The 16,476-nt window shown below is 37.5% G+C and overlaps 2 protein-coding genes across 3 annotated transcripts; one reads left to right on the forward strand and one right to left on the reverse strand.

Annotated features, from left to right (window-relative positions):
* Positions 1 to 620: 620 nt before the first annotated feature.
* On the reverse strand, positions 621 to 8,050 carry LOC105342497 (mucin-5AC). The gene is made up of 22 exons (XM_066086471.1): positions 7,739 to 8,050; positions 7,010 to 7,036; positions 6,723 to 6,929; positions 6,248 to 6,364; positions 5,898 to 6,059; positions 5,618 to 5,770; positions 5,311 to 5,481; positions 4,982 to 5,125; positions 4,696 to 4,860; positions 4,541 to 4,597; positions 4,343 to 4,438; positions 4,143 to 4,253; positions 3,757 to 3,918; positions 3,383 to 3,532; positions 3,120 to 3,278; positions 2,811 to 2,963; positions 2,490 to 2,639; positions 2,264 to 2,413; positions 2,017 to 2,172; positions 1,758 to 1,913; positions 1,266 to 1,412; positions 621 to 790 (listed from the first exon to the last, which is right to left on the reverse strand). Exons 1-22 carry the CDS (start codon positions 7,788 to 7,790, stop codon positions 621 to 623), a joined length of 3,015 nt encoding a protein of 1,004 aa, XP_065942543.1. The 5' UTR covers positions 7,791 to 8,050.
* A 1,744-nt stretch (positions 8,051 to 9,794) lies between these two features.
* On the forward strand, positions 9,795 to 16,389 carry LOC105342490 (uncharacterized). 2 transcript variants are annotated; one of them, XM_066068541.1, is made up of 14 exons: positions 9,795 to 10,037; positions 10,076 to 10,196; positions 10,304 to 10,402; positions 10,660 to 11,121; positions 11,268 to 11,438; positions 11,523 to 11,653; positions 11,896 to 12,079; positions 14,445 to 14,525; positions 14,900 to 14,932; positions 15,177 to 15,230; positions 15,353 to 15,550; positions 15,726 to 15,761; positions 15,858 to 15,920; positions 16,148 to 16,389. In XM_066068541.1, the coding sequence occupies exons 2-14, from the start codon at positions 10,139 to 10,141 to the stop codon at positions 16,267 to 16,269; spliced, it is 1,692 nt and encodes a 563-aa protein (XP_065924613.1). In that variant the 5' UTR covers positions 9,795 to 10,037; positions 10,076 to 10,138; the 3' UTR covers positions 16,270 to 16,389. The 2 variants fall into 2 exon arrangements, with proteins under 2 accessions (XP_065924613.1, XP_065924611.1); XM_066068539.1 differs by having other exon boundaries at positions 9,799 to 10,037; positions 15,353 to 15,583; positions 16,148 to 16,388.
* The last annotated feature ends 87 nt before the right edge of the window (positions 16,390 to 16,476 follow it).

The raw sequence follows: 16,476 nt of genomic DNA on the forward strand, positions 1-16,476 counted from the left end.
AAAATAATAATTTTAATATTGATTCGGTAAGTTCTTATGACATCACCGCTTTAGTATATCGCAGGCCACTCTCTGGGTTTTTTTTTTTCAAATCAGTAGCTAAATACATGAAGCACAAAAAAATCTTCCACTACTATAAAAAATGTCCTGGTTATCTGTTTTGAAACGCCCCCTCTACCGCTTCAGGTTTCAATACCAATCCCAAAATAGAATGTCTACGGGGATTTTGCATTGCATCAGCCAATAATAAGCCCGGATTATAACGTTGAAAAATAGCGCGAGGTGTCTCGAGTACTTCCGAATGGAGAAAAGATGTATACATTTCACATTATAAACCCCTGTAAGAAATTTGTTTTTGGTTCTGTAAGCGTTTTAGAGTTAAAAGGGATAATTTGTCAATGATGATATCTTGGATATTTTCCATTTCATCGATTTCAACTGTACTTCTTTCACTGGTATGTGTATTTTTATTAAAAATCATCAAAAAGTGACGGAAGCAATAACTTGGGACAGATTATACAGGTTTTTTGTTGACCACAAGAACATTGTGAACAATTTCCTAATGATTGGATAACCACTAACTGTGGTCGAATGGTGTGTCCCGCAAATATACCGGTAATTCACTGTTGTCCTGTCTTCCAAATAAAAATCAATTGCGCTTCTCCTACTTTTGCCGTAGTTGATCGTGGTGTAACAGTTGTTGATGAGATTGGTGGACGAGTTGTTGAAGATTGACGCGGGGTTGTTGTTGTTGGAACAGGGACAATGGTTTGTTTTCCACTTTGGTTTCCTTTAATGGAAGATAGGACGTCAGATATGTAATACGTTTAAAGGCTTTAAAAACATTTTGAAAGTCACAAAGTTTCTCGTCAAATGACATACATGTATTAGGTGTTTCTAGTTCATTTCTAACGTGTAAACAGTTTATAAATAAAATACGAGGGGATCCCAGTACATACCAACAAGTTTGCTCTATTGATTTATATTCAGCATCATTTTCCTAATATCATAATGATTACTAAGTAAATGATTTTATCCAAAGTCTAATCTTAGCATTTAGTTTTTGACTCAGAAAAAACTACTGTTTTCTTAATAGAAGAAAACACATACTCTAAAAATATAAGAGCATTTATTTACTTTTCCTTATAGATGTTAAGAATGCTGTCAATACTTTAGTACTAGAAAATTGGTTGCAAAAATATCGGCCTATTACCTAGAAAAAATTACTTTATCTCACGCTTACTACAATTATTCCATCATTATACCTGAGCACGAGCATGTCATGCAACCCTGGGCGTCCATAACAACACAAGCTGGGTCACATCTGTTAAAGTCAAAGGAGGGACATCCCCCTGCTCCCGGAACTGACGTCACTGACGCTGTAGTATACCCAGATGCAGCGGTGGAAGATGCTGCAAATAAATAGAAACAGTGAACAAATATGATAAATACAGTATAAAATATGATAAAAACATTAATACAATATCAAATATGATAAATACATTAAGACAGTATTAAATATGATATACTAAGTGCATAAATACAGTTTCAAATATGATAAATACATAAAAACAGTATCAAAGAAGAATTCGACTGAATGACCTTCTTATTTTATCCTTTTAGTATATCATTTAAACTTTGTCCAGTTTCGTAGAATTCTAATACATATGTAGCATAATTAAAATGTAATAGATTGCCATTGCTTTTTTAACAATATATAAGCTAGACATGTTTACAAAACGAAAAAAATGAACTACCCGCACAGTGACACGTTAAGCACCCTCTGGAGTCCATGACAACACAGTTTGGATTACAGGCACTAAAATCAAAGGAAGGACAGCCTCCTGCCCCGGGAACAGAGGTTGTCGTCCTTACTTGTTGCGTGGTCTGACCAGGTGGCGCTGTTGTTGACCCTGCCAATAACACTCTAATTGAACCATCATTTAAATTTTAACCCATCGTTATTTTAATATTGCTAACTTAAAACACTTTAAAGCAAGATATATAACATCTTACCAGTGCAGTGACAGGACAAGCAGCCTTGACTATTCATGACGACACAGTTAGGATCACATGTACCAAAATCAAAGGAAGGGCATCCTCCAGCTCCGGGAACACTGGTCACGGCACCGATTGTAGAGGTTTGTCCGCCAAGAGGAGAGGGAGTGGAGGCTGCACGTCCGAGACAAAAATACAGTTAAACTAAGATCTGTAAATCGCAAACCTTATACATGTAACAACATTTGGCCTGTTATAAAAGTACCTTTGCAGTGACATGACATACAACCCTGTCCGTCCATTACCACACAGCTGGGGTCACAAGTGCTGAAATCGAAGGAAGGGCACCCTCCAGCGCCTGGAACCGACGTCACTGTTGCAGACGTTGACCGACCACTTGGAGCAACCGTTGTTGCTGAAAAAAAGCACAAAGTTGTTGAGCTTATATTTTCCTGAATCACTGGAGTTTGGTGAATTTGAATTTTGGGCACCTTTACACTGGCATGATAGACATCCTTGGGCATCCATTATAACACAGTTGGGGTCACATGTACTGAAATCAAAGGGAGAGCATCCACCAGCACCAGGGACACTGGTTGTCCCCGTGGTTTTGTTAGTTGTGGGGGGTGCTTGCGTAGTCACTGCAATGCAAAACGTAATTTACTGTTTAGTTAAATTGTGGTAAATGACTAGCACTTTGTACAGTCATCAAATATCCCTGCAATACATAAGGTCAGGTGCCTGTGAAGGAAACATCTATATTTGTAAACAAGTGTCTTTTGAAAGAGCAGTCGATTACTTATGTGTGATACCTGTGCAAGTACAAGACATGCAACCTTGTGCGTCCATTACAACGCATTTAGGGTCACATGTGCTGAAGTCAAAGGACGAACACCCTCCAGCACCCGGTACACTGGTTACCGCCCCTGATGTACTTGATTGTATCCAAGATGGGGCCATGGTTGCTACTTAAATCAAAAACACTTGTTTTAAAACAGAGAATTTAAAAGTAAATAAAGGTTAATAGGCTTTTTATTATAAAACAAAATCAAACTCACCAGTATTTAAAATATTCATCAAAACATTAATTTAGTTTTCTTTTTTTTTTTAAATTGACCGACCTGCACAGCTACAAGACAGGCATCCTTTATCGTCCATGACAACACAGTTTGGATCACAAGTACTGAAGTCAAAGGCCGGGCAGCTCCCAGCCCCCGGGACACTGGTTACCGCCCCTGATGTGGTATTGGATTGACTGCCCGATGTCGCTGGTGTTGTTACTTTAACATTGATAACCATTTCAACTTTAGACTTTGAATGTCATATCCTTATATCATTATAATAATCTGTACATTTCAGTAAGTTTCCATGTGGCTGCTATTACCTGCACAGTGACAAGACAAACAGCCCTGAGCATCCATTACAACGCAGTTTGGATCACAGGTACTGAAGTCAAAGGCCGGGCAGCCCCCAGCCCCAGGGACACTGGTTACCGCCCCTACGGTAGTAGACTGTCCACTGACAGGCGCTGTTGCTATGAGAAAAAAAAATTAGTGAATAAAAAACCCATCAAACTTGGCAGTAAAAAAAAATCGTATATCTATTTACCATTTTTAATTTAAACACCTCTTCTATGGAGCTAGTTCGTCAATTGTAGATATTCAAAAACGCGGGGAGGGGACATGATTAGCATCAAGAACATTAAAATATCAAAAGAAAAGGTGCGCTGCATATAAAGACAGAATAAAATCTGTTCACCTGCACACGAACAGCTCATACACCCGTGGTCATCCACTGACACACAGGCCGGGTCACAGTTACCGAAGTCAAACGTCAGGCACCCCCCAGCGCCAGGCACCCCTCCACCACTCGGGCCGCCTCCGGTGTTAGTATTGATTGACGGCGATGTTGTGGAGCTGACTTCAGGCAATGTGATGAAAATTGTCACTGAACTAGGTCTTATGACAAATTCAAGTATCGGTTTTGCTTTGTACATTGACAAAGTTGTCTTAAATTATTTACTTGAGCAATCATTTTAAAAACTCTCTCTCTCTCTCTCTCTCTCAAACTCTCTCTCTCTCTCTCTCTCTCTATCTCTCTCTCAAACTCTCTCTCTTTTTCTTTCTTTCTCTCACAAAACTTACAATGTTGCGAACAATCACAAATAGGACAGCCATGAGCATCCGTCATTTTGCATACATCGTCACAATCGTCTGCTTTAAACGGGGAACACGTAGCACCAAAACCGCTCGTACCTTGGAAATGATGTGATATTACTTCAAATTGTTTATTTTGAAATTATTGTCATTTTGATAACGTATAGAATTATGTCACGTGACGATACCTGCATTAGAAGGACACGAGCAGACGACACAGCCACTGGCGTCGATGTTCAGGCAGGTCAGCTGACAGTTTTTGGGAATGGCGGGACATCCCCCTGCTGAATGAAAAACAAGTTTACAGAAGAATCAGCTGATCAGGGTAAAGATTCATTTGAGATGTCTATCCCAAATTCTAATATATTCCGTTTAACTATTAATACCATTGCTGCTTGAGACGGACGCTGACTGAGAAACCGAAGAGGGAGGTGATGTAGAACCTGTGATGAAACATAATTTTATGACGTCATTCACTTATACAGGGCTTTATTTAAGACAATCCTCTTTTATTTTCTCTTGAGAAAGACACAATGCTTACACGTGCAGCGAATACATCCTCTATCATCAGTGGATGTACACTGTGCTGGACATTTTGGGTCCAAAGAAGGGCAGCCATTTCCGTTTCCAGCTAAACCCTGACCTTGTACATTGACGTAATTTCCGATTTGTTGGACCCCGGTCTGCGATGAATTGTTGCTCGAGTCTGCAAAAGTGTTTGTTTTATTTATGATTCATCCATGGCTCATGTATAAACGTATCTAGTGCTTCTAATATTTTTATACAGTGTTGTATTTGCACTTTTCATTTTAAGGCAAAGAACTTACATGGACATGAGCATATAACGCATCCCAAGTCGTCTAGTTTTACACATAAGGAATCACAGCTCTTTGGGAATGGCGGACATCCATTTATTCCATTTCCAGCGGAGGTAGCTGTTTGTGACGTAGTGGCTGAAGAGTTCGAGGAACCTGCACAGATATATTGGGCTATTTAATGAAGATTTTTTTTTACTTCCAATCTAGTATAATTTCATGTCTTACAAATACAAAATTTATATGTAGACCTCTCATACTAGGAATATATTTGCCTATGAATCTATAGTGATCTACTGAGTATCTACGTTTGCCCAGTATCACTCTCAGTTTATTGGTACCTGTACTTGGACACTGGCAGACGATACAGCCACGAGAGTCGACCATCGCACACTCCACGCGGCAACTCTTAGGGAAGGGTTGGCATCCATTAATGTTTCCCTTGGATGTGGAGGAAGAGGAGGAGGATGAGGAGGATGGGGCTGTGGTTTTCCCAGTTTGTCCTGCACTTCCTTAAATATAACGATTTATCTTACGCTGTGCATTAATGAACATTTAAGGACAGCTGACAAAGGGGATGTCTTTTGTAAAAGTTGGACATCTGTACATAGTATTGATAGTTTGATTATCCATACTGTTATAATATACCTGATGGACATGAGCAGACAATACACCCCATGGAATCAATACGGGCGCATTCTGCACTGCAGTTTCTTGGGAACGGTGCACATCCGTTTACCTTTGATGGACTTGCTGTTGCTCCAGAACTTGTTAACATTTGTGGTCCAGCTGATTGGGGAGCTTTTAAACAAATCAGCAAGACCACATGATTTTGCAAAACGGTGTAACTAATTACATCAAACCCATATATTTAAAAGAGGTGGATTAGTGGTTATAATGTTTCTGAGAACAAAATTCTTTTTCTTACTTTTTGGACACGAACATATTGGACACCCCATGCCATCAAGGGCGAGACAGTTCGGGTCACAGTGTGTTGGAAACGAAGGACATCCATTGTTATTCCCGGCAGATGTAGATGCAGCTGCCCCGGTATGTGTAGAGTTTGAGGACGTGGAGGACTGAGACGATGCTGTATAGAGATTGTAGATCATGTAAACCATACATCGTGTATCAAAACTCAATACGTCAGAGTTATAAAAATCTTAATCCTCATGATTGTCAAGATTAGAGCATATAAAGGATAAATGTGGATTTGGTTCTTTGCTGGTTAACATATTTGATTGACAAAGGAATGAGAACTGATTCCGGCGATCTTACCGTGTGACTGAGGACACTGACAGACGATACAGCCGGTAGAGCTGATGGAGTAACATTCCATCGGACAGGTGCGAGCGATCGCCGGGCAGTCGTTATTGTTGGCGCGACCACTGGCGACTGAGTTAGAATTCATGTTAATGCTAGTACGAGTCGTAAATAATTATAGTCTTATATAATAGTGAGTGGAAATATTTAATTTGAATTCGACAGTTTTCACTTTAAGTTAATGTTCTTTTGCATTTTATCTTCGTTTTTCTACATATGTGCCTCAAAATGAACATTTTCTTTAAAATACCGGTTTATTAGTCTTAATTGTGATACTTGATGATAAATAGTAAATGAATGCATTCATTGGTATCTGTTTGCTTTTAAAAAAGTTAAGTGAACAATATGTATCTTTGGTGGACAACACAAAGCAATTGGAAACACGTAATTAAGCGGGTACAAGCTTTTTGGATTATCTGACATACGTTACCACGCATAAGGAGTGTGACGTATTGGGAAGCAAGGAGGGGGTTTTCCATATAAAGCTTGAGGAAATCGGGGTTACCAAGCAAAAGCGGAAGAAACGAGTTTTGATTCAGCGCCATGCCTTGTTGTACGTCACTTCCCCCGAGCGGCACCCCCGAGCCGTACCGATCCTGTGTCAACAGAGGGGAGAGGGGCTTTCTCTGCGGGAAACCTGAGAAGGTTTGCATTGCATAACATGTAAAATTGCGAGACATTAACACTATAAAAATACACAGAATTAAGATGTTATACCTTGCCTATGATCCGGGTTCGGTAAGCCTAAAAATCGTCATAATTATAAAAAAAAAAAGAAGAAAAAACTTAGGCTACACCAATATAATTTCTTGATCGTCGGACCTATTTATTCTATTTTTAGAAACTACATACCCATACCTATCAAATGAGTATATAGAATATATACCTTTCCAGGCCTCATTTTTGGTGAATTGTACATCGGATACCTTAATTAAATGTAACTATACAGATGATTTTATTATTAATTTCCCGCATCCAGGAAATTCTACGCTGTTTTCTGTTCTATTTCCGCTCCATTTTTCGCATTTAAATACAATGTAGTTTTAATTTATAAATCAGAAACAAGTAGAAAAAATATACCCGTCCGCACAAATTTATTTATGTACCACCTAAAAATTTTGGCTACAAGAAATAATAATTTTATTATTTAATCGCTCGCCCACTCGTTCCTTTTTCCACTGGGTGTCCGACAAACAAGAAATTATATTGGTGTGGCCTTAGATTTCAATGAGACAAATGGTAACTTACTTCCTTTTCACGCCTTAATGTTTTCAATCAAGATCAAAATAATATGGGAATAAAGGAAAAAACCGTGAACTAAATATCATTGTAAAGATATGTAATTTGTGATCTCCAGAACGATTTAAAAGAAAAAATATAATTTTTGACATGATATGATTATAGCACCTTAATTGATGAGAAAATCAAGTATATTTTAAAACTTACATGCTGCCACAGAAATCAAAAGAAAGATAAGAAACGAGCCTCGGACTTCCATGTTTGGTCTTCTCTTCTTGGTTAATTAATTAAAGCTGTATGTACGGTCCTCTACTTAGACTTTGCTGTGCTTTTGCCAAGGTTATGTAAACCTTAGCGTCGAAATTTTCGAAATGAATGAAAGTAACGGGAGTGCCAGAGTGAAAGGGATATTAAATTTTTACGTGTTGGCCAATAATGTTTTGTAAATTTATGAGTAAAGGCCATACTCCATAAACTTGACCCTTGTGGGCTGGTCTGAAATGATAACCTGTGGTCGCTAGATTGGACACTCTGACGTGGTCTTATCGCCGTAAGTAACGCTTGCAGGTGCGAGAAATTTTGTCCATCGAAGAACTGCACGCATAAGTGATAACGGTTTCCATTTTACATGTACATCCAGGAAATAAAAAAATAAGCGGGTTCAGAAAAGAAGAATTCAAAGTAATTTAAGTGCAAAAGGGTATCTTTTAGCCGGCATCAAATGATTCATTTGTTGATATATGGTTTCCAAAATGTTATCTCATTACTGGTTACAAAAATCGCTCTGATTAAACATTTCAAGCTTTGTTGGAAAAAGGTGAAAAAATTTCGAAGACTTCAAAGTCCTGTTATTCATTGCACAGTTTATCATTTGAATATAAAGTTAAGTGATGTATAACTATACTAAGTTGGTATTTTGTTTGTTTGTTTTTTGTTTGTGGTTTTTTTTGGCTGAATTACGCATGCTTAGAATCATGAGTCGAAATCCGAAAAATATGCACTCGTGTTTTAACCAATTCGTATATTTGCCATCTTGATGTTACGTTGATATTCGAGAATGTCGCATTAACTTTCAAATTGTCTAAAATTTAATTATTTATAATTAAATACATAATTACATAATACACAAATTCCACTTAATTTATGTCATGACACTCTCCCATTTTTTTCGGCAGAGCTTGGATTTTTTTTTTTTGTCGGAATGACCCAAGAAATATTCGTTGGTGGCTTCTTTATTATTGATGACTTCAGACAACAACACGGTGACTTTTTGTTGTCTGTTTTTTTTTGTAATCTATTAAATTTCATGTTTTATATAGACACATGATTTTGGTCCTCGATGAGCATTATAGAACTTATTTCACTGCACCTTATATTGACTTTAACAATCAGACGTACACGTAGACGAGCTTTCTCAGTATAAAAAGCATAACTGAGGTAAAAACATACGTTTTCTTTTACTCTTTTGCGATATTTTGTCATGATTTCTTTTAGTTTAGAAAACAGGAAAACAAACACAAGAATAAGTCAAGGAATAAAATGTTTTACAGTGATTGTTTACAGCCAACTGCGCTAACATCCTCGTCTTTTTTGTAAGATAAGCCTAATAAAAAGGATATCTGAAGGTTTGGACAGCTACGTCATAGTTTCGCTGACGCCATACATGTATGTGTTCGAGTAAATTAAAAAGGGTCAAAATCATGCATTATTTTTTTATAAAACATATATATTTATTGATTCTATAGAAGTAGTTTAAAATCAGTTATACAGTACGATTGAGATCAAATTTCGCATTAGAAACCTTAGAATATGATAGGCATATTCATTTGAAGTGTAACTCACGTGAGCAATTTAACCCTTTAACCCTTGTTTATTATTCATTCGTGTTAGCATGATGTTACGCGGTGTCCAAATACAAAGACTTCCGACAAGTGTATATGAGTTTATATGAGTGACAAATAGATATATATATATTTGAATGTTTACATACCGGTACCCTTATGTAGGTAATAACTACATGGAGATGGGTCATAAGGGCTTGTCTGTTGTCCATTTACATATAGATTGAGATTATCAATGAAAAAGGTTGAACTCAAGTATGTGAAGGGTTTGCATCATGCTTTACGCACTTGTTGGATAGACACGTGGGTGTAATCTATACGAATATACAGTGGGATCCACTCACCTGTTGACTCCCCAGCTGAACAAATCAAAAAGTGATAGCAAATCAGCAAGTACAGGCTTAATTCTGTTGTTTCCTTAGGGAGCGCACTCTCTGGGACCAGTAAACATGTCCTGTTACATAACGGTCCGGATAAGGAGGCTCTGTACCCTTTCCGTGTAACACTATTGCTGGGGTGTTTACGTACGCGGCCCTCCCGTGAGTTCTCCCTGATATCGCCAAACGGCAGGTGCTCCAAAACTGCCACAAGATTCACTGTTATTGGTTATTTGTCTTCAGTGAGAATTTTTTCGGTATTTCTGAATGAACTAACCGGTGACACAGTACATATTTTGGTACATTTGATTTTCATTTGATTTTTTTACATATTTTGGTACATTTGATTTTCATTTGATTTTTTTACGGGAATTTGCCATCAATCAACAATGAGTTGTCTCCCCTGGATGTTTGTTGTTCTGTCTGTTTTCAAAGTCACGCAATCTCGTAAGTACATTGATATTCATAATGAATACAGAACGTCTAAATGCATAACTTTTACTTTATATGGCAATGCTTAATACATGTATATTCACCTTCACTTCGTCTTACAGAGTTACCAAATATGGATTATTGCCCACCGGAAGACCCTAATTGTCACCCCTGGTGTATTGAATACGTCGACAAATGCCGTTTGTGTCGATGTAAAAACGGTATATTGGCTTTTATTTTGAAAATAATTGACTTAATACTCTCATATCTATATTTATTTTTAAATGATATTTTTGCTTATTATAGTAATTCATTGTATATATATGTGAGATCTACTGATTAAAGACCTAGTCCATCTTCGTCAGACTTGGAAATCCGATTCGAAATGCTGAGATTCTCCTAACAGATTTTACTGTTTAACTTTTACTGTAAAATCTAATAACAAACAATCTAACGAATGTCTCTTTCTTTCAAACAGACAAACACAGTTCAGGGGGCGGTGGTTTTAATCTGGGCGGATCTAACACGGACGGCAGTGGTTTTGGTGGTGGTGGTGGTAGCACAGGTGGGGATTCCTGGTCGTCCCTTGAAAATAAATGGGGATCCAGTGGGGGAGACTTAGGAGGCGCCAAGGGAAATGGGGGCAAAACAAATATAATTATCATAGAAAAGGAAAAGGAACCCCGACCAGGAATGATGTCATTTCCGGGATCGTCTTTCGCGGGGAAATCGCCATTTCAGATGAGTGCCGGTCCAAGGCCAAGCATGATGATGTTTCCTCCGAGAAGAAATTCTATTCCGCCTGGTTGTAAAACGAAAAACGTGCCCCTAGTGAGCCCGGGGGTTCCTAGATATTGCGTCACAGGGTTCATCGTGGATTGTCCCCATGACTGTGTGGTCACTGACGAGTTCGGCTGTAAATCATGTCCATGTGCCCCAGGTATCAGGGTGGTGACTACTCACTAGTGAGAAAATTAATCGAACGCGTAAATTATTGAAAATGAAATAAAATAATGTGTGTTTACACCACTACTCTATATATTACAAAGTCTTTGTAACAATCATATTTCTTTTCCCCTTAAACAGCAACAAAAGCGTGGATGCCTGTGTGTGAAAATGCCCCTGAGGTAAGACCCCATTCCACGTCCCATAACAGCTGTATAGGGACCAAACTGTGTATCATGTCATGTGACGGAGAGGCCAAAATTGGGGAAACCGGGTCCGACGGATGTCAACGGTGCACGTGTATCAAAAAAGGTAAAAGCTTAAATCCTAGATCTAGTTAAATCATATTTCGTAGTAATTTTACTTGTATCTGTAACTCACGTGTATACTTTGTAGAGAAGAACCCTGTTCCCCTGACCGTTACAACGACCCCCAAACCGACGACGAAGTCCGTCTCAGAGTGTACGAAGCTGATAGCGTGCATGATCAGGTGTAAGGACACGGGCTACGACATAGGGGACACACAGGTAAATCACACCAAGGGCAACCACTGCAAGCTGAGAGAGATTGGCTTAAGTAGTTGATGTTGTGGCTTCAAAAAGTTGTAATAAATGGTAATCTATGTACTTTGATAATTATGTCTGTCATTTTTACTTGTGTACTTGGTGATAAATACTATGAATATGATAATAACACATAATGTTAAATGTTTTTAACATTCACAATTCTTGTTCCGTGGTGCTTACTTTATCTTTGGTTACCATTTTAGAAAGATGGATGTCCAAGTTGTCAATGTAAGAAGAAGTCTGCAAACAACAGCAACAATAACAACAATAACAACAACAATAACGGCAAAAACAATAATTTCGGAACTGGGGGCGGAATGCAAACCTGGTCCGTCGGAAATGGTGGCAGTGGAACGAACACAGGAAGCGGAAGTAGTATTATTAGCAGTAAGTTATTTGTAATTGGGACATTAACTCTGCCTTTATTTATGCTCTCTTGAATTTTATTTTGTATTCAGAATTATGGAACGCCATAGCTGCCTTATGTGCCTATTTCATGTGAAGATGGTGCTTTATAGTATTATGCTGTGGTTATTTCATGTGAAGATGGTGCTTTATTATATGAAGGTGGTGCTTTATTATATGAAGATGGTGCTTTATTATATGAAGATGGTGCTTTATTATATGAAGATGGTGCTTTATTATATGAAGGTGGTGCTTTTTTATATGAAGATGGTGCTTTATTATATGAAGGTGGAGCTTTATTATATGAAGATGGTGCTTTATTATGTGAAGATGGTGCTTTATTATATGATGGTGCTTTTTTATATGATGGTGCTTTTTAATGTGAAGGTGGTCACTCGGAACTCCTCTTATTTTTGAATACTGGATTAACCATTTATGTATTATCTCGAAATATTGAAAGTAAAACAAAAAATTGATGCGATCAAAATCCATTTGATACACTATTGCTAGTTCCTCTTTTTTCTAGCACAATTAGTATATAAGCTATCGAGAAAATCTAGCTGTTTACGACTTTACCCCAACCGAACTTACATCTATTAAGTGACAACTATATAATGACTGAATATTACAAGAATTAAAGCCTAGTAACGTTATCCTGAAAAGCAGAAAATTGAATTTAATATTTATTTGTGTTTAAGCGAAGGTTATGCCCTAGCAATCTGATTAAAATAAGATCTTTGATCCGCTCTTAATTGGGAGTTGATTTTAATCAACTCTCCTATGCAGTTACTCAGACAAATCGAAAGTGAAACAGTGTTTGGACCTCATCACAAATCATCGCTGCTGACAAGACTTAGTTCTTGAACATAATTGATAAATTCGATGTAATGTATGCTAAAACATTGTTTTTCAAGGAAACTTATTTATAAATAGCTTGAAAATAGTCAGATTTTAAATGGTACGAACAATTTAGATATTTTTTGTAGTCGTATGTATTCCTACGCCAGAGTTCAATATAGTCTCGTTCAACTCAACGCTCGGCTGTCTCCGTAAATCTCCGACAAGCAGAGAGTCTCCCTTGCTTGTCGGAGATTTACAGTGTCAGCCGAGCGTTTGGTTGAACGAGACTATAGAGTTCAATATCGCTTGGATCCATACAACTTTCGTTAAATATATTTCTATTACTGATACATAGTTTGATTGAATTAATTTTATCTTTAAATATTATTTAAGATGATTCATATGGGGGGTTTCTCGACATTCTTGTCGAAAGAGTCCAAAAATTCATATTATAAAATTTTATATTATAAAAATGTGAGTAATTCAAATACAAATTAGAAACTACATGTACTTGTCATGCAAAATAACATATCATTGATTTTAAAATAAATAAACATCGACAAAATCAACTCTCGTCAGTTCTTCAGTACTTTGATTTTGTTATTGTCATCGCCCAGTCGGTCTTCGTCATTGATGACCGTTCCTCTTTAACCTAAGTGGTGAGTTGGAGGAAGAGCTCACATTCTGAGTGTTTCAAAACAAAATGTTATAAAAAAAACAAAAACTTGACAAATAAAGGAACGGATTGAGGATCTGATTTTAAACAGACTGATGCCGTAGGTGATAGGATTTGACTTGAAGATAAAGTAAGGGAAAGTCACAGGGAAAGGTCTACTATACTATAATATAGCTCAAAGAAGGCCCTTTTATAAGTGGTAAAGGCAAAAGTAAAATGTCAAGAAATACTTACAAAATATTGTATTATTCAATTAATCTTATTTGTCAATTCAGTTGAGATTAAGTCTAACAGTTCATCTCGTAACATATATACTTATTATGCTAAAAAAGAGAAACTAGCAATTGTGTATTAAATGGATTTTAACTGTATCAATTTTGTTCTAGCTTCAAAATTTCGAGATAATAAATGTTTAACTCAGTCTTCAAAGATAAAGTTCCGAGTGACCATCTTCACATTAAAAAGCTCCATCACATAAAAAAGCACCATCTTCATATAATAAAGCACCATCTTCATATAACAAAGCACCATCATCACATAAAAAAGCACCATCTTCATATAATAAGGCACCACCTTCATATAATAAAGCACCATCTTCATATAATAAAGCACCATCTTCACATAAAAAAGCACCATCTTCATATAATAAAGCACCACCTTCATATAATAAGGCACCATCTTCATATAATAAAGCACCATCTTCACATGAAATAACCACAGCATAATATAATAAAGCACCATCTACATATAAAATAGCCACATAAGGCAGCTATGGCGTTCCATACAGAATCAAGTGAAAACACTTTTTCTTTTTTATGATGCTATTTTCAGATGTTGGCGGACACGGTACTGGTTCCGGTGGCGGATCAAAGTGCGAGTTTCCCTTGTGTATGAATGGCGGATCCGGAGGGGGTGTGTACACATTCTATAATATATACAAGATTTCGTAACGTTTTGAAGAATTGTCTTGAGTTAATTAGTTTCCGTGGCAATAAGGTAGCGAAAGAGGGTTACTTGTGTTCTCTTAATGTAGCTTAATACAGTGTGTGATCCAGATAACACATCTCCGAGAACACAAAGTATAAAAACACAGTGAATTTGAACCTTTCAGTCCCTTGTCAAACCTATGACCAACGAGCCACATGTTCCGCTGATTAATATTATAGCAATCTAATTAAAATTAGACTTGTAAAACCGCTCCTCTACGATATGCTGTACAAATAAAGCGTATCTTACAAATTTAATCATGATATAGTATAGTAAACATTATTTTTCTTTTACTATAGGTAATCCATTGATGCCTTCGTCTGGATCAAGTGGTAATGATCTACATAAAAATAAACTTCCTTTCTTTTATTTCCATATCAATGGGTTCAGTTCTGAACATTTTACTCTCGTTTATAATGTATGATCAACTATATACTGATTGGCTTTTACTCCCTAATGGCTAAATCTTCGGAAAGTGCTTGTGGCAATTCGTGGTTAAAAACTTATTGGAACACCATTAATACCTGTAGTAAGTTTGGGTTTTCTGATAATTTATTTCTGAATTTCTCTATCTAGGGAGTTCCAGTGGTGGGTGTGCAGGCCCATTCTGTGCCAGTATGACAGGGGGAGGTAACTCCTTATTATTCTAGAATTCTTTTTATATAATATGCTACCATGTCATGATTAGTTCTGCAATTCAAAAATTGAACTTTATTTTATTTACAATAAATTGTTTTGCATTTCTTGATTAGGTGGATCCGGCGGGATGATGGCGGGAGGGGGCGGTGGTGGCATGATGATGGGCGGGGGTGGTGGCGCTGGGTCAGGCGGGGGCGGGCCTTTCAAGGCGTCACTGAGTTCTGGGGCCTCCGCCAGTGGGGGCATGGGCAGTGCGATGAAGTCTCCATTCATGGCGGCAGCAGGGGCCTCTACCGGAGGCGGCGCAGACGGTAATCCAATGCATGGTCCGATGTTATCTATGGGCAAGTCAGGCTCTCTCTCTCTCTCTCTCTCTCTCTCTCTCTCTCTCTCTCTCTCTCTCTCTCTCTCTCTCTCTCTCTCTCTCTCTGCGTGTGTATGACACACGCACACATAATTCTTATCGACAGATTATATAAATTTCAGGAGGAACAGACTCGGGTTCTCCAAAACATACAGAAGGTATGATTTGTTCTCAGTCATGGCTTTGGGCCTGCAATGAATTAATACACCAAAGTAAAAATAGATCTAATGCTAGATGCTGATTTTTTTTTACAGTTGAAAAAGTGGCTTACAATACAGAGTGTTTCGGACCTTCGTGTTCTGCGAAAAATGGAAAAAGTATGAAATAGTTTTAGTTTTCTTTCAAACTTCAGACCGAGACATAACACCGATTTCTTTTAAATTAAAGAATGTTACATTGAATACATATTCTATCAACTGCTGACTAAAACATGAAGAGAATTATACTTGTGTTCATTAAGAATTTCTAGCGTGTTTTAGGTGTGTGCCAAATTTTTAAAATTAATTTGAATCTTCTAAGTATAAACGTTTATGTTTTATAACAGTGCATGGACTGATCGGGAGTTGTATGGATATGGAGAGATGTATCGCTAACTGTGGGGGGAGCTATGAGATCGGTCCGCTGGGATCAGACGGTTGTCAATCATGCACGTGTAATCCAGAGTGACGCCTACACTGACGCTGAAACAGTTCCAAAGATAACATCATTCATTCATACATTTATTCATTGACGTTTTATAATTGCCATTCGTGTGGTGATGTCATATATCACTGATTAAAAAAGTTGAAATGCTTATATATTTTGTATACTTTTATCAGAAAAAAATTTTGCAAGGCATTTATAGGCCATCTTCGCTAGCCAAGGGTTTTCGGT

This window comes from Magallana gigas, chromosome 1 (assembly GCF_963853765.1).
Source record: "Magallana gigas chromosome 1, xbMagGiga1.1, whole genome shotgun sequence".
Taxonomy (NCBI): Eukaryota; Metazoa; Mollusca; class Bivalvia; order Ostreida; family Ostreidae; genus Magallana; species Magallana gigas.